The following is a 19,254-nucleotide window of genomic DNA, read 5'->3' as shown; positions in this document are numbered from 1 at the left end:
GTATCTACAGTCAACAAATACGTATGAATCAGCAATATCGCACAGATCACTCAGATCTGTGCAATTCTGCCCTGTGTACAAAAACCGGAGTGGAAAGGCGAGGAGTCACCCCCCCGTCCCTCGTCCCCTCCCACTACTATAACCAGCCCCAGGCTCATTGAACTGGTCCTGGATTTTTTTTTTTTATTCTTTTTATTGTACATTTTCAAATTAACAAAATATTTGCAATATTCACAAAAAGAAAAAAATTTGTAGTGCAATATACATCCATCTAGACCATTATGTTCATGGTACTTCAACTTATATGATAAAATACATTTACATTTGCTTAAAACTTCTGTTGCTGACATGGATGATCTTAATGGTACTAATGGTGGTATGTCTCAGTACCTGTACTGTGACATATTTACTCTGAATAATTTCTATACATTACTAAAAATTTTTATATTAATATCACACCTATACATATACACATAGACAGAAGTGGGAAGGGAAACTGGGTAGGAAGGAAGGGGGGGGGGGGGGGGCAAGGGGGGAATTACAGTTTTCCAAATGTTAAACTATTCCAATATTCATGTATTTCCGGTGTCCGTTTGATTTGTATAGCATATGACTAAGTTCAGGAACCATTTAGATAGTATAAAGAATAAAGCTATAGCTAGGAGTTTCCCGGATCCATCCAGATGAGGCCTCCAACCCATAAAATCTGCTTCAGTAGTTGGTATTTTTTTTTTTTTTTTTTAATATTTTAATTTTTAAAAGTTTTCTATATCAAACATAATATGAGTTTTTGTTGTTTCATCTACTGTATTAATAAAGGGCAGCCATTTGGAACAAAACTTCTGTATTCCTGACTGATGTTCTAGTCGCGCATATTTCTTTTCAAAAAACAGTATTTGTAACAGTTTTTGTTTCACACTATCCAAGGTTGGTGCTGTTTTCTTAGTCCAATTTAACAAAATGCATTTTCGTGCTACTGTAATCGTAGCTATTATAATATGGAAGTGCTCTGTCCTATTTGAGTCATTGAACCATTTATCAAAAGATATTCCCATGCATGCTGACGGATCCATAGACCAATGTACAGAAAGCATAGAGTTAATAAAATATGTTATTTTGTACCAAAACCTCCGTAACTTATAACAGTCCCACATACAGTGGGCATAGTCTGCCTTGGTGACGCCACATTTAATACAAAATCCCTTTTCGTCGGGTACCATATGTCTACGTCTGTAGGGTGTGATGTAAGCTCTATGTAACGTACGGATGTGTACTTCCTGCAGATAAACTGATCTAAGCGATTTTAACACTTTAGGATGTAATTGGACTAGATGCTGAATGTTCAAAACCTGTGGTATATCGGCCTTCCATCTCTCGGCCAGCAGTCCCCATTGTTCATTATTGGTAAACAGTTTGGTTGCCAATAAGTTGTATAATAAATTTAACTTATATACTTTAGTGGTTATATATACCAGCAATGATTCAATATTTGTAATTTGTGAACGAAGTGTAATCGTTGGTAGTTTTAATTTAGAGGTCTTAATGCTGGCCGAAAAATGTCCTGCCTGATAATACATGAATAAATGTGTCTTAGGGAGGTCATATCTCCGGATCAGATCCTGAAAAGAAAATATGTTGCCCCCAGGGTCAAATACCTTGTTGGCTAAATTTAAGCCCTTATCTCTCCAAATGTTGTATCTTTGATCCATAATGCTGGGTGGGAAGGCAGGGTTGCCCCACAATGGTGTATAGTGAGTGACGTATGGATTTTCATTCAGAGTTTTATTAATCTGCATCCACGCCGAATATGTATCCCTGAATAGAACGTGCTCTCTGACCTCTGGTGGTACCTCTCTACGCTTCAACTGCAACAATGCTCCCGGGGAGTATGGATAAAAAGCACCTCTCTCCAGAGCCATATCTGTATATGTAGAGTTATTCAAAAGCCAATCTCCTATGTATCTAAAATGAATAGCCAGAGCATAATTCTGTATATCTGGATAACCCAGTCCTCCTTCTGAGGCAGGGGTTTTAAGTTTAGCTTTGGCTATTCGGGGGCGTTTACCCATCCAAATAAATTTAGAGAATAGTGATTCTAACCTTATAATGTCTGATTTTTTAGGGACGATGGGCAGCATTTGGGCACAATAGAGGATTTTTGGTAAAATAATTGATCTTATCACTGCTAATCTGCCCATCAGAGATATTGGTAGATCCCTCCAGCCTTCCAATTTGGTTGCTATCTGAGAGATTATTGGTCCAAAATTAGCAGAATACAATTTGGCAAGATCGCTGCCCACTTGCACTCCCAAATATTTAAACTGTGATTGGCAAATAGGGAACGGTGAATTGAGCGATTGTAGTACTTGGGGAGTGACAGAACCTAGAGGGAGAATTTCAGATTTAGCTATATTGACCTTATACCCAGCTCTCTCGCCGAAGGATTTAATGAGGTGAAGAATAGCTGGTAGAGTGTGAGTGGGATTGGAGATAAAAATAAGAGTATCATCTGCAAACATTGCAATTTTCACCTCTTCATGATGGATTTTAATCCCCTGTATCAGGGGGGAGGTTCTAATAGCTATAGCAAATGGTTCTACTGCCACCGCAAATAAGAGGGGAGACAGTGGACAGCCCTGACGGGTACCTCTTTTCAGTTGGAACGAATTCGATAAGAGGCCATTGCACGCAATGACCGATTTGGGGGACGAATAAAGTGTGCGAATTATGTCTACAAATTTAGATGGGAAACCAAAATTTTCCATGCTTTGGAACAAGTGGGGCCAAAGTACCATATCGAACGCTTTCTCGGCGTCCAGCGTGAGGACCAAATTATCAACTCCGCCAGACGCCGAGGAAGCGCCCGAACTCTGTATTGCTGCCAGTAATTTTCTAACATTTGTGACAGAGTGCCTACCGGCAATAAATCCGGTCTGGTCTCTGTGAATAATAACTGGAAGTATCCCCTTTACTCTCTCAGCCAGAATTTTAGTGAACAGTTTATACTCTGTGTTCAGGAGGGATATTGGCCTGTAAGATCCAGGCAAATTCAGGTTGCGGCCTTTTTTGGGTAGTACCTTGATGACAGCATCAGAAAAATATGGTGGTAATATACCTTTTTCTATGATAGAATTGAAGCCTGTCATCAGTGGCTTCACTATTTGGGGAGCCATTAGCTTAAAGAATTCGTTAGAGTACCCGTCAGGGCCAGGCGCTTTTGAAGGCTTCAATTTGCCAATTGCCCACAACACTTCGTCTTCTGTGATATATTCAACCAACCCTTCTTTCTGATTTTCGGGAATTTGGGGGAATGGCAGTGAGTCCCAATAGTCAGCCCTTAGTGGGGCAGGAGGTGGAACAATTAGTGGACGATTCACTGGGATAGGTTCAGTGCTATTTAATGGTTAGCATGGGACAGAGTATAAAGATTCATAGTAATCTTTTAACAGGTCGGCTATCTGTGTGTCTGAAGTAGTTAAAGTACCATCTCCCTGCAACAGAGGTTGGACTGATGTCTTAGTTCTAGAGCCCTGTAGAAGATTAGTTAGCATCTTCCCAATTTTATTTCCAAACTTATAATATTTTGAGCTTACATTGAAAAAATATTTATCACCTATACTCTCCAGGTAGTCTTTACTCTGTGTCTGGGCCATTAAAAATTTAGTTTTAGTTTGCGGGTTGGGAGATTGTTTAAATTTTTGAAAAGCATCCGATAACTCCTGCTGTAGTTCTACATATTTTTTGTTTAATTTTTTCATTTGATTAGATACGTAAGATATTATTTCTCCTCTTAAGACCACCTTAGCGGTCTGCCAAAAAGTCATAGGATCAGTTGTCTGGTGTTCTACATTATCAGACTGAAATTGCTCCCAGACTCCCCTGATATGGGCCTGAAGCTCCTTCGAGTGTGCCAGGTGAGAAGGAAATCTCCACAAGGGGTTTGCCTTGGTGGATGCATGGAGCTCCACCACAAGTGACACCATGCCATGATCCGATAAAATGGGAGGTGCTATCTTTGAGGAGGTTACTTTAGTAAATAATGGTTCAGCTATTAATATATAATCAATACGTGACCATGAATTGTGAGTGAGAGATAAGCAAGTGTAATTGCGTTCTATCGGGTTATGGATCCTCCACGCATCCACCAAGTTAAGAGATTTACATAAATAAGGAATCCCTATCCGTGGGAGATGAGTCATCGTAGTGTGCTGTGATGAACGGTCTAAGCCTATTGAGGAGATTAAGTTCATATCCCCACATAATATCAGTGTAGTGGGATCAAAGGAATACAATTGGGCCAATAACTTCGTGAAAAAAGCCTTCTTATAACCAGTGGGAGCATAAACGTTGCATATAGTGACAACAATATTAGTTATCACAGCCTTTATTATTAAGATTCGACCACCAGGATCAGAGAGCACGGATTCCACCTGGGTATCCAAGGACTTCCTAGCTAGGGTAACAACCCCGCACGACTTGGAATTCAGTGAGGAGGATCCCAATACCCTCCATCCCAGCATCTGGAGTTTTTTTACCTCTGGGGGCATCATATGTGTCTCCTGGAGACAAATCAAATCTATCTTTTGTTTGTTTAAGTAAGATAGCAGCTTTCTTCTTTTAGCAGGGGTATGTATTCCCCTTATGTTTAAGGTAGCAATTTTAAGTGCCATCATAAGTCCTGATTGTATCACTTAACACTTCAGACATCGGAACATCATTAAGATACTGTGATAGGAAAAGGAAAATACATAGGGAAACACATAAGGGGTGCATCAGACAAATTACAACAAGCAAAAACATTAAATGAGCAGAAAACAGAAACTGGTTCTTGGACTTCCAGCAACTATATGGCCTGTGGGCTTCTATCCATCCCACATCCATATTTCTATTATCTAACAATATATCCAACTACTCCGGCTGGCTCTATCCAGCCATCCCAGCCTATTACATATTTATACATATATTAAATTTTAACTTAGCCAAACCCGACTTCGAATCCTACGTCATATGAATTTCGGCCCATACTATGCAGGATCTTCCCCGCATAAATGAGCTGGCTAGCAAAGAGATAGAAAGATCAACAGAAATAAAATATAAGGAAAAAAGGGGAATAAGAAGGGGAATAAAAAAGGGGGAAGAAAAGTGAGAAAAATAGAGATAAAAAAGGAAAAACAAGAGAGACGCCCGGGAGCACTTTTCTTACTGAGCAAGCCTCCCAAGGTTGGAAGCCTCATTCCAGCAGAAGTAAGTCCTCATCGTGAGATTTCGCATAGTTTCGGGATCTTTAATTCTAAAGTCACCAAGAAAACTTTACATGGATGTACATGTCTTCTTCATCCGTCTGAAGTGACAGTGGTGTCCGAAATATCTTCTGGGTTGAATCCGTCCACTTCATGTTTCAAAAAATCCTCTGCCTCTTTTGCTGTTTTAAAGTCTTTGAAACTATTCCCCGAGAAAATGCGTAAACAGGCAGGATACATCATGTAGAACTTTCGGTTTGCTTTAGCTAGTATAGAGCATGCATTAGAAAAGGAACGTCTTTCTTTAGATAGGGCTACCGAGAAGTCCTGAAAAAACCTCAGGGAGTGTCCTTCCCACTGCACTGGGTTTTGCTTTCTGGAAGCGGACCATATAATCTGGCGATGTAAAAAATTCAGCACCCTAAAAATTACCACCCTTGGTCGGTCTTTTCTCTGTGGGTCTACATGTCCCATCCTGTGCACGCGTTCTATTACAATGTCCGCGCATTGAGTGCTTATGTTCAGCAACTTGGGAATTATGTTTCGGACAAAGTGTTCGAGCTGTGTCCCTTTCACAGATTCAGGGATCCCAGAAATTCTCAAATTATTACGCCTGGCCCTGTTGTCTGCGTTCTCCAGGCCTTCCCTTAGAGATTTCTGCTCCCTTTCTAACTTATGCACCGTCTGTCTCAATGTAAGCAGTTCTCCCATGTTACTTTCAATCTGGGCTTCTGCTATATCTAGCCTCGTTGTAAGTTTCCCCATTTGGGAAGTGATTTCCCCAACAGCGTTTTGTAACAGAGGTTGGATCGCTGCCTGAATTAAAGCAGTCAGGTCTTTTTGGGATGCTGAGGACATACCTTGAATCTTATTTATGTCCATGGTCTTGCTCCCGTCTTCTGCGATTGCTTTCTTAGCTGCCGGCGTGCCCCGGGCGTTGTCTGGGTTAGACGCCATGCTGTGCTCCCCTTTCCGCTTCTCCTGGCGCTGTTGTAATGGCGCAGGACTGCTGCTGTTTCCGATCGGCGGACCTGATGCCGTGTCCATGTTGGAGTGAGCACGGCAAGGTGACCGCGAGCGGTGTTTCCGTGTGGATGTCAGGTTTGAATCAGTTTGGCTGCGGGCGGCTGTCGGAGCGGTGGAGAGTTGCTGCTCACCTCTCCATGCCGGAACCGGAAGTCTCAACTGGTCCTGGATTTAAATATTCAGAGGGATGAAGAAACAGGGTTCCCCAGGATTTTCTAAACTATCACCAGGCTCATGGGCCGGTCCTGGTTCCCAAAATACGGAGGACAAAATGAATAGGGGTCCCATATATTTTGACAACTAGCACCAGGCCCCCCCACCCAATACCTGGCCCTCCTAGATAAACCCTGCTCTGGCTGAAGCGGCGGGAACTGGGCTGATTTTTGGTGTAAAAATAGAACGATAATCTATTGGGTTTTGTTGTGGAACTACAAGTCCCAGCAAGCCTCTCCCGCATGCAGGGACTAGGAGAACCACAAGTCCCAGAATGCAAGGTATTAAAGGGCCTTTGGTACGTATATTTCTACAACAAAACCAATAGTGAAATAAAACACACATAAGAAAAATAAAACTTTAATTCATACTACAATCACTAGCACATACTTATCTATGGATTTCACCATAGGCCCACCCTTTTCTCCAGTAATATCCATTTGGGTACCTGTGAAAGCAAATTATACTTACCAGGGCGTAGATTGTATCCTCTTGGTCCATGTAGCATCCCAGGGGTTAAAATAACAAACAAACTGTCAATCTGGAGGCACCACAAGTGTTTGTTTCCACTTAGGGCTCCTCTCCTGAACTGGGAAATTGGCCGGTGACATTAGACACTGGGCGGTATTCAATGTGAATACCGGCGACGTGCAGCGAATCCTGTTTAGGATTCGCTGCACATTCGCCACTGCTCGCTGCGTTCTGGAGCCTCGCCGGCTCCGGTATTCAACGAGTCAGGGGCTCGCTGCCCCTGACTGACGAATTTGAGCTCCTGCGGCGGACGCCACAGGGAGCCTGAGGACGGTGGCAGGTAGGGAGATGGAAGTCTCCCTGCCTGCCCCAGAACGTTTGTGGGGGGGAGGTGGGCTCCCCGGGAGCCAGGCAGCACAGGCTGCCCCCCCCCCCGGGGATGCCAGCATGGGACCGGGTATATTCACTACACCCGATCATGCATATGTAATGATCGGGTGAAGTGAATATATGAATATCTAATGAGCGGCTCGGCTCCGGCCCCCTGCTGGCTGGTCTGTGTAAAAAAAAAAAAAAAAAAAAAAATTTTTTAATTAAATATATATTCATGTGCTGTAAGCACATGAATAAAAATAGCATGCCCCTCCTCAGAATAAAATTCCAGATTTTTTTACACCAATTGTAAAAAACAAAACACTTTATTTTAAAAGTTTACCTTCCACTTCACCATAAAAAGATAGCGATTGCTACTCGGTGAATCATGGCGAAAAAAACCTTGAAATGTATTCGCCATGTGGTCATTGAATAGGGTGATTCACCGTTTTAGTCAGAAATTCGCCTTACAGCACAAAATCGCCATAAAAACCTGGCGAATCAGCCTCATTGAATACCGCCCACTGTATTCTCCTCCAGCGAATCTGCAGCTGATTGGCTAGTCACCGCTCCATAGATTTGTTGGAATTTGCAGTTATTTGTCTCCCAACATAAATTATGCCAACAATGTATGTGTTTGTGTACAATACATGTGGTAAGGGAATATGGATAATAAGCTCCACTGGGGCAGTGACTGATGTGAACTTACAAATTGTCTTTGTAAAGCGCAGCAGAATATGTGTGCGCTATATAAATAACTATAAAATATCATTTTAAAGATAGGTTGAACTAGATGGACTGATGTATTTTTCAACCTCACAATCTGTCACTGTGAGTCAGTCATGCCTATGACAGGACTACATTCGATCCTCAGAAGGCAATTGACGATGGCGGTGTAGATTGCAGGCACTTGGATACAACAAAAAAAAGGAGCTGGACTGATTACACTGTAAGCCAAAATGTCTGATTTTGACAATAACTTTTGAGTTTTGATGAATACGCTGCAAGTGGTTGACATCCTTACCCCTGCTTACTATGGCTTTACAAAGGCTACATATTGCTTCACAGTTGCAGGGGTAGATTTATTAAGCTCGGTGAAGTGATAAACTGTCTGGTTTTTATCACCGGCCAATCAGCTCCTACCTGTCATTTTTCAAACCAAGCCTGTAACTTCACAGGTAGGAGCTGATTGGCCGGTGATAAAAACCAGACAGTTTATCACTTCACCGAACTTAATAAATCTACCCCATAGTCTGGATTTGTGTAGAAAGGAATTAAATAATTCCAGAGAGAAGAGGTGGATTTTTGAGTCTTGTGCCCAGACATGACCACGGACTTTTTCATCCCATGGTCAACAACTGTATCCAATTATATAGATATTATTTCTAAAAGGTTATTTTTCGTGACAGTCCCTTTTTCCTCCCTTCATACTTAACCAAAATTGATAAACGAGGAACTATTTGAAAGAATACTATCTCCCCTTTTGCTGAATTGTTAATTTACAATTGTACATTGTATTCTTTGTTTACAAATCAATGTTAATTACTGTGTTGGGGTGTCACATACCACCTTGCTGGAATTATGCGTGTCCCTGTGCATTGCATAAAACGAGGAAACAATAGAACCATATTCATCATATATATTATTTCTAAAAGGTAATATTTGGTGACGCTCTCTTTTATTCCCTTCATACTTCACCAGAATCGACGAATGAGGTACCAATTGTCAGTTTACAATTGCACATTTTATTGTTTTTAAAAATCAAAGTTAAAAATTTACTTTGCCGCAGTAAGCTCCACCCCTTCATACATCACAACACAGAAAATCAATTTTTGAAATACAAATTTAGGGCAAGCATAATCCCTTTGGGGCAAACTGTGTGAGCACCAAACAAAAAAAAGTCTTCAAAGTCTTCAAATAAAAACTTGTAGTTCTATAAAATTATAAATTCACCTTATTACAACAAAAAACTTAGGAAAATAACAGCAGATTCAAACTGGCTTCACTTAGAAACTGGAAACAGGTTTATACATGAGAACAATCTCAGGCTTTACAAAACTACCACAATAGTGCAGTGGTCTAGTAGGAGCACAAAAGGATTCAGGATCAAATCCCAGGCAAGGATTAACAAAGATTAACACTTGATATTTTTCTATTTTCATTTTTGAATGAACCAGATAACAAAGATCATGGGAAGAAAAATTCCAATAACTATATTGTGATAAAAATGTTTTTAACCCGAGGATTAATTTACTTATATTTGGCAGGCTGAACTTGGATGTTTTATTAAATGGGCAATCATGCCTTGTAAGTGATTGCCCCTTTAAAAATAAAAATTGAGTTTGGACGGGATCCCACACTGCCGCCAAACCAAGGCAGCATTACATTACATTACATTACAGCATTACATTCTGCCCCAAGAGTTTTCATTTAACCTAATAGGGGTATTACACATTATATAGAGGCAGGCTGCTGTAAAACAGTATACATGAATAGACAATGCATATATTTTATATATATATATATATATATATATGTTTGTACACCTGTAAATGGTAAATGCTGATTGGATGGCTGTTTATTAATCTCCAATTTATCACCTTTGAAGCTTAGTGCATCTGGCCCATTATCTGGCCACACCTATCGCAGTGGTGATATTGTCCTGTACAAACAGGCCAGGAACTCCCTAACACGGGAAATCAAGCTGGCAAAAAAAGATTCTCAGACAAGCTGGCGAACAACCTGTCAACCAACGACCCCGCGTCAGCTTGGACAGGCATGCAAGCTATAACCAACTACAAGATCTGTCGAACCCCCTCCACCATGCACCAGAAACTAGTGAACGAGCTGAACGATTTCTACTGCAGGTTCGAGAAGGAAGCTACCTGCATCAGTCCTACCCCTGACCGGGGCAAAACGGCTTGCCCACCCTCCTTCCAAAACTGCCACCCCCAGACTCTCCAGGTGGACCAAACAGAGGTAGAAGGAATGTTCAAGAGGGTCAACCCTAGGAAAGCTGGAGGCCCAGACGGAGTGTCTCCATCTGCCCTCAAGACCTGTGCAACACAGCTCGCCCCTATCTTTACCAGGATTTTCAACACTTCACTAGAAATGTGCAAGGTCCCCACCTGCTTCAAAGGCTCAATTATCGTCCCGGTTCCCAAGAGCTCAACTGCGAAAGACCTCAATGACTACAGGCCGATTGCACTAACATCGGTGGTCATGAAAGTGCTTGAACGTATGGTGCTGAACCACCTGAGAGTTGTTACAAATGCTCACCTCGACCCCCTGCAGTTTGCCTACCGAGCAAACAGAAGTGTCGAAGATGCAGTCAACCTAGGGCTGCACCACATTCTACAGCACCTGGACAATCCAGGCACCTATGCAAGGATACTATTTGTTGATTTCAGCTCGGAATTCAAAACTATTATCCCTCACATCCTGGAGCCAAAACTCCGTTCACTAGGAGTCCCAGAGCCTACATGCTCCTGGATCACTGACTTCCTGACTGAAAGGAATCAGGTGGTGAAAGCAGGTGCATTCATTTCAAACACATGCACAATTAGCACAGGTGCCCCTCAAGGATGTGTCCTCTCCCCCCTGCTCTTCTCCCTCTACACAAACGACTGCACCTCAGCAGCAGTCAGTAAAAATTATAAAATTTGCAGACGACACAACGGTTATCGGCCTAATCATGGATGGAAACGAGTCGGCATACAGACGGGAGGTGGATCGGCTAACTAAATGGTGTAGCGGAAACAACCTTGACCTCAACTCCCTCAAAACGGTGGAGATGGTGGTGGACTTCAGAAGGAAACCAAATGCCATGCACCCACTCATAATATCTGACAGAGTAGTGTTGAGGGTCGACTCCTTCAAATTCCTAGGAACAAAGATTTCCTGCGACCTCAAATGGGGTCCCAACATCATTACAACTGTCAAGAAGGCTCAGCAGCGGTTGTTCTTCCTGAGGCAACTCAAGAAATTCAACATCCCGCAGGAGCTGCTGCTCATCTTCTACACTGCCGTAGTAGAGTCTGTCCTTTGCTCCTCGATCACAATCTGGTTCGGAGGAGCAAACGAGAATGACAGACGAAGGTTGCAAAGAGTGGTGAGGATGGCAGAAAAGATCATTGGGGCGGAGCTCCCCACTGTCCAAGAACTATAGATATATGTGAAATGTATGTGATGTATGTTTATGCCTCTCTTCCTACCCCCTTTGTGTTCCCTGATTGATGCTGCACAGTTACCACAAAAAATTCCAAGCATACGCAAGTACACCTGGCCAATAAAGATGATTCTGATTCTGATTATCTTCTCTGCACCCCCCCCCCCCCCCCCAACCACCAAGATTTAATAAATAATATACTGTATACAGATCTTAATCTATTGTGCATAAATATAACCTTCACATACTGTATTTGACACAATGGGGTAAATTTACTAAGATGGGAGTTCTATTGAAGATGGAATGTTGCCCACAGCAACCAATTAGATTCCAGTTCTTATAGCACCGTCTAGAATATAACAAATTGCTATGAGCAACATCCCATCTTCAATAGAAATCCCATTGTAGTAAATGTATTACAATAGAGCAGCGGCACAAACACAAGGCAGTTTAAAACAATACAGAACATCTATAAAGAATTGCCACACAACAGTGGCGAACATTATGGCATTAATTAAGAAGAGACCTCAGGGCAGTACAGGTGGTATACATAGTAGAAAGCAGTTCATTTATTGATTGAGTGATTCAATAATTAATTGTTTTATTTAAAAAATGATAACATTTGACAATTGATGCTGCAAGAGTCAGAAGACTTTGTTTTTCCAGCAACTGAGAAGCGAAAAGGCCATAAAAGAATACAACGTTATTAGCCAAGGATTCCAGATAAGGGTTGAAAGAGAAGCCAATAAATTAATTGCTGCGCTGCAAAAATGCAAACTCCAAATTAACCAACAAAGCTAATAATGTATATTCAAACATAAAAAACATAAATTGTTGTGATAAGTTCTTTCAGTAATAACAGTGCCTATAAGTAAATCTGATTTGCATAATAACCTCAAAGGTCATTGTCAACCTTTATAAAAGAGTAAGAAAAACAAATATATATTCGACTAGAGAATATATGGAGGGCGCCTTTAGTATGGGTTGTCTCCCTTATGCAGCTGCTTGGTAACAGGGGTAGTCACTCCCTGTTGGGGCTGTCACTAGGACAGGCGGCTCAAAATAGAAAAAAAGAAGCAGCGCTGGTACTACAATGAAGGAATACACAGAACCCAATTGGGAAAAGAATGGTCACAGGTCCTCCCTATGACACGGAATCTGGATCTTTTGCTGCTGGAGGATTCTGCGAATGAAAATTGGTGAATGTCCAAAGATCCTCTCGTTTCATTAGCAGAATCCTCCAGCGGCAAAAGATCCAGATTCCGTGTCATAGTGAGGACCTGTGACCATTCTTTTCCCATCCATTCATTTGGTGCAGCGATCATTCCAGTACCAGCCATTGGGCTAAGTGCACTTACCCATTATTGGACCGAGTACCCACGTCCATCCTGAGAGTGAGAATTCCCTCCCCCCTTCCCTTTTTTATTCTTTATTTTAATGTACATGTTTATGTCATTGTTTTAATATATTCGTATATAAAGGAATCGATATAACATTAATTGAGTTCTGTGTATTCCTTCATTGTAGTACCAGCGCTGCTTCTTTTTTTCTCTTTATAAAAGAGTGCACACAATTAGAAGTATATTAAAATTCCAAATATTTAATACAAAATAATCCAACTAAGAAATCTCACTAGGAGGTGGCAGGATGCGATAGAGCTACCTACTCTTCCGGGGCTATGGGGGACTACCCCAAAAATCTGGAGAGGGATGCAAGTATAAAAATATGGTGAGAGCAGGAGTAGTTAATGCAGGAGAAGAACTACATACAGCAATGTATATAGTAATACTAATAATACTGATGATAATAGACCAGCACAATTACTAACAAGGGGCCTAATTCAGCATGAATCGCTAATCAGCTAATATGCAAACCAAGCGATTATGGAATGACTGCAAATGTGTACCGTACACATTGCACATGCGCGAAGGTAAGGATTGGAAACGCACTTGGGGGCGGTAACCGGGTGCTTTCTGGGAGTGTCATAAAAAAAACGCAGGCATGTTCAGGCATTTTAAGGGAGGGTCTGTGACATCACCGCTGGCCTCAATCAGTCTGTCTCAATCGCAGATTAATGTCAGCCTCAAAGTTACTCAAATGTACAGCAAGTATAGCAGAAACCTTTAAATGGTACAGGAATTGCATACGGATTTGCGAGTGGATAGCGGTCTGCGATCGTTTCACAATTCATTCACAAATTTGCACGGGGCAGTATTCTGGGCAGCGGCTATCTACTCGCAGACAACTGCAATGTCTCCGATTACGATCCGTGCTGAATTAGCCCCAAAAAGCTGCTTAGCTCTGCGCACCATGGTTGTCCCGTACAATTATGCTAAATCATTATCTATATTCTGTTCTTGTACCTTTAAGGTTTTTTCTGGCCAGTGCACCAAACTTTATTGCGAAACTGTTTACTGTGGGTGAGAGAACTTTAATACCTGTAACACCTTTGATATTATTATGTGTTAGAGCTTCCCTATAAATACGGTGCAGATAAAACGGACTCACTGAGTCTTCAGCGCACAGTCGGTGAGTCTTCTGCTGCTGAAAGTTTCCAACTGCGTCTTCTGCAGAAGCTAAGGTGAGTCCTTGCTATACATCCAGTATATAGAATTCCGGTTGGTGTTATTTAATATCGCTGTTGTATTCTAGAAGTTCTGAAGCAATGGCAGATGAAGTGCAGCGCCCACGGCTCTGCAAATTAAATACTGGGGGTTATTCTGCTTGGTACGGTGGGACCATATACGGGCAGATCAGGTTTTTTTTTCATCTGCGCATGCGTAGCTTTCGCAATGCGAATGTGCGGCGACCTCACACCGCTCACGGACCAGTCTCTCCGTGCGAAAAAACCTTTCCGCAAGAGCACGGTCATTGTGGGCGGCATGTGGGCGTTTTTATGGGAGCGGCCGGAATAATGAGGAAAACTGGGCGTAAACATGGGCGTACATGGGGGTGTGCACACAAAATGCACAGTGCCACAACCGCCTCGATCGGCGAACGCACCGTGCATTTTGGACCAAAAACAGGCGGGCGCCAAAGATAGCTCCAGACCACCCCTAGAGATACCGTATGAGAGCGGACGCCTGGGTCTGCTAATTAACGCTGATTACTACTCAAACACATACACCTGAATGTAATAAGCAATGCTGCAGTCTATTAAGTCCAAAGCATGATTTCACTACCTGCAAGCCACACACAGCACTCAAACACACTGGAACCTTATCTTTCTACACTTCTCTACATGTAAAGGTTGGTTTCATTTTAGGTAATATTCATTCTAAGACCTGCTTATATATGTCAAGGTAGTTATTTTATAACCATCTACACCCAATCAGAAAGTGTTTTTTTCTACTTTAAAAAGCAGGACACTCAATTCACAGAAGTCGACATGTGTCAACTTTTTCACTGTAACACAAACATACCAGTTTTTTCTTAGGAAAAAAACACTTCTAAAGGCCCCCATACACTATGCGATTTTGGGACGATTTCATCCAATTTCGTCACTTTGTGCCGATAATCGGTTGAAATCGGCCCAAAATCGTAGGTGTGTGATATCTGATCCGATCCGATGCGCGGTCCCGTGCGCATCGGACCGGATCAGGGAGGTCGGACGGTCTGTACATACGATCACGTCCGACCTCCCTGTATGCATATGCCTGCCACCTGACCAGGGCCGGTGCTAGCTAAGACAGCGCCCCAGGCGGGGGGGGAGCGCTCCGACGCTAACCCGCCCCCCACCTGCCACTCACCTGCCGGGGGGGGGGGTTGCGTCCACCGCCGCTGCCGGGTCACTCAAGGGGGGGAGATTCTCCTGGGCGGCAATTGACAGCGGGGGCTCAGAAAGCGCTGCTCTGCTATAATGGTGAGACAGCGCAAGTTCAGTGTCCCCACACGCTGTGTGTCCGATGGCACCATCATAGCACAGCAGCGCTTCCTGATCCCCCGCTGTCAATCACCGCCTGCAGAGTGCCTGCACAAAGCCGCCGGGGATAGCCACCTTGGTCCAGCAGGGTGGGAAGGGGGGTACACTACACGCTGTGACCTGTTCTCCGTCCCAAGTGCCGCCCTGCACTGGCCGGCGCCCTAGGCAAATGCCTAGAGCTGCCTAGTGGTGGCGCCGGCCCTGCACCTGACAGGCATATGCATGCAGACACCGGGGCAGCGGGTCCCTGAGCACCGACGAGTGCTGCTGACTGACCTGGCCGGGCGGTGGTGGGGGCGGGCGGCGGGTGCGGTGAGTGCTGCTGACCTGGCCGGGCAGTGTACTTACACATAGCAGCAGCGGGGACGGGCAGCGCAGTGGCGGCTATTATATTTTTAAAATACTTGTCAAATGACCGGCCGCTCTCTGATTGGCCGGAGAGCTCTCAGCCAATCAGAGAGCGGCCGGTCATTTGACAAGTATTTTAAAAATATAATAGTCGCCACTGCGCTGCCCGTACCTGCTGCTGCTATGTGTAAGTACACTGCCCGGCCAGGTCAGCAGCGCTCACCGCACCCGCCGCCCGCCCCCAATACCGCTGGCCGCCGCTGCCCGCCCCCACCACCACCGCCGCCGCTGCCCGCCCCCACCACTCCTCACCGCCCTGCAGCTCCCCGGGTTTTTTTTACATGGGATAAATCGCATGCGATTTATCCCATGTAAAAAATTGCACATCAAGTGCCAAATTGTATTTGAGCCTCCCGGGGAGCTGCCGGGCGGTTCGCAGGTAAATTGGGTCTGACTTGTCCCTAGGACAAGTCGGCCTAATGTATGGGGCCTTAAGAGCAACAATGATGTTTTTGGACTAAATTTCTACTTGCACTGTGGCGTACGCTCAGATATACGGAAGGTGTCGGTGTGAAAACGGACAAGATCCGTCCATGCACTTTGGCGTACGCTCTGATGTACGCCAGGTATCGGTGGCTAAGAGGGAGATCCATCCGTACACGGTGGCATACGCTCAAGTGTACGCCACTACCCAGTGTTGGTGTTTGTGACCGTCCGTGTGCGGCTGTCCTGTGGGCGGACTTTCGCTCACCGCGAGCATATGTGAAACGCACGGTGAGACGGACCGTACGTACGTTTCACCGACCTAACCAGAATAAGGTCCACTGTCTTTAGGTCGACCCTATAAAGTTCGACATGCATTAGTTTGACCACTGAAGGTCGACAGCCTTTGGTCGATATCTGAAAAAGGTCGACGTGGCTTAGGTCGACAGGGTCGGAACATCGACACAAGCATTAGGTCAACAATGGCAAGGTTGACTTTTATTTTAGCCGACATATGCCGACAGAGGGTATTTACTGCCTAGGGGGTGGAGGGAGAAAAGAACAGTGTGTGGAGCGCAGCGGGGCACCGCGTCCGAAGCATGACGAATGCAGCATGTCGGCAAACATGTCGGCATCCATGTCGACTATGCCAGCATTCGGGACAAAAACGTGAAAAACTCATGCCAACCTTGCCATTGTCGACCTAATGCGTGTGTCGACCTTCCAAGCCTGTCGATCTTAGCCACGTCAACATATTTCAGGTGTCAACCTAAGGCCTGTCGACCTTCAATACTCAACCCATGCATGTCGACTGAAATTGGGTTGATACAATGATCTATACCCCTGCAAATGAAGTATTATCAGCAGTAGAGGGACGATGTCAACCTCCAAAACCCAGGCTTAACCCCTTCAGTTGTGGGTTTTTCTGGGGCAGGAGTACCTAAATAGGACAGGTTTTTCCTGCCCCAGAAAACCGGCCACTGATGGGGTAGGTGAGTCCCAGCGCTCCCCTCCCCTCCTGTGACCCCCCCCCCCCCCCATCCCCTCCGCTCCAGTGGTTTTCAGCTGAGCTCCCCTGCCGCTGCAGCCGCTGCCGATCATAGCAGCACACTGACCGGCAGTAGGTGGCAGGCTCTGGGATGTTTGGGGCGGCTCGGGAGGACTCGGGCGCCTAAACACCGAGCGATCCTGAGTCCCCCGAGCCGCGCCGAACATCCCCGAGCCTGCCGCCGTCTCTCCCGAAGTAATGGCGGCGGCAGGGGAGCTCCGACGTCCGATCGCCGGATCGAAGGTGAGGGGGGGGGCACAACAGTGGAGGAGGGAGCGGCCTAGTGGGTGAGGTGATGCGCCAGTGGCGCACACCTGTAGATTTGTGGCATGCCCAGAAATTTTCCAGAACTGCCGCTGCGGCACCGCAGCTTGGCCCGGAAAATTTCAGGGACTGCCACTGAAGGGGTTGAAGGGGCGGATCATAGCATATGAACTAATGCTTATAGATTCTAAGCTTGCAGCAGGGCCCTCTAACCTCCAAGTCTGTCTGTTACCCAGTTGGTTTTATCACTGTCTACTATTGTAAAGCGCAACGGAATCTGCTGCGCTATATAAGACACTGTAACGGAATCTGCTGCGCTATATAAGATGCTGTAACGGAATCTGCTGCGCTATATAAGACACTGCAACGGAATCTGCTGCGCTATATAAGATGCTGTAACGGAATCTGCTGCGCTATATAAGACGCTGTAACGGAATCTGCTGCGCTATATAAGACACTGTAACGGAATCTACTGCGCTATATAAGACACTGCAACGGAATCTGCTGCGCTATATAAGACACTGTAACGGAATCTACTGCGCTATATAAGACACTGTAACGGAATCTGCTGCGCTATATAAGACACTGTAACGGAATCTGCTGCGCTATATAAGACACTGTAACGGAATCTGCTGCGCTATATAAGACACTGCAACGGAATCTGCTGCGCTATATAAGACACTGTAACGGAATCTGCTGCGCTATATAAGACACTGTAACGGAATCTGCTGCGCTATATAAGACACTGTAACGGAATCTGCTGCGCTATATAAGACACTGTAACGGAATCTGCTGCGCTATATAAGACACTGTAACGGAATCTGCTGCGCTATATAAGACACTGCAACGGAATCTGCTGCGCTATATAAGACACTGTAACGGAATCTGCTGCGCTATATAAGACACTGTAACGGAATCTACTGCGCTATATAAGACACTGTAACGGAATCTGCTGCACTATATAAGACACTGTAACGGAATCTACTGCGCTATATAAGACACTGTAACGGAATCTGCTGCACTATATAAGACACTGCAACGGAATCTGCTGCGCTATATAAGACACTGTAACGGAATCTGCTGCGCTATATAAGACACTGCAACGGAATCTGCTGCGCTATATAAGACACTGTAACGGAATCTGCTGCGCTATATAAGACACTGTAACGGAATCTACTGCGCTATATAAGACACTGTAACGGAATCTGCTGCGCTATATAAGACACTGTAACGGAATCTGCTGCGCTATATAAGACACTGTAACGGAATCTTCTGCGCTATATAAGACACTGCAACGGAATCTGCTGCGCTATATAAGACACTGTAACGGAATCTGCTGCGCTATATAAGAAACTGTAACGGAATCTACTGCGCTATATAAGAAACTGTAACGGAATCTGCTGCGCTATATAAGACACTGTAACGGAATCTGCTGCTCTATATAAGACACTGTAACGGAATCTGCTGCGTTATAAGACACTGTAACGGAATCTGCTGCGCTATATAAGACACTGTAACGGAATCTGCTGCGCTATATAAGACACTGCAACAGAATCTGCTGCGCTATATAAGACTCTGTAACGGAATCTGCTGCGCTATATAAGACACTGTAACGGAATCTGCTGCGCTATATAAGACACTGTAACGGAATCTTCTGCGCTATATAAGACACTGCAACGGAATCTGCTGCGCTATATAA

At 44.3% G+C, this 19,254-nt stretch overlaps 1 protein-coding gene across 1 annotated transcript in view; it reads left to right on the top strand.

Moving 5' to 3' along the window:
* The window catches only part of LOC146063033 (uncharacterized), an 88,863-nt gene that overhangs the window by 26,637 nt on the left and 42,972 nt on the right, over nucleotides 1-19,254 (top strand). The window contains exons 11-14 of the mRNA XM_083175044.1: nucleotides 3,796-3,914; nucleotides 4,396-4,486; nucleotides 13,960-14,071; nucleotides 14,143-14,222. Of these exons, the coding sequence (XP_083031170.1) occupies nucleotides 3,796-3,914; nucleotides 4,396-4,486; nucleotides 13,960-14,071; nucleotides 14,143-14,222 (402 nt within the window). The remainder of the gene's footprint in view (nucleotides 1-3,795; nucleotides 3,915-4,395; nucleotides 4,487-13,959; nucleotides 14,072-14,142; nucleotides 14,223-19,254) is intronic.

The sequence above is a fragment of the Crinia signifera genome, chromosome 3 (genome assembly GCF_055691185.1).
Source record: "Crinia signifera chromosome 3, ASM5569118v1, whole genome shotgun sequence".
In the NCBI taxonomy this organism is placed as follows: Eukaryota; Metazoa; Chordata; class Amphibia; order Anura; family Myobatrachidae; genus Crinia; species Crinia signifera.
The sequence above is the reverse complement of the archived record's forward strand: the minus strand, read 5'-3'. Positions and strand labels throughout refer to the sequence as shown.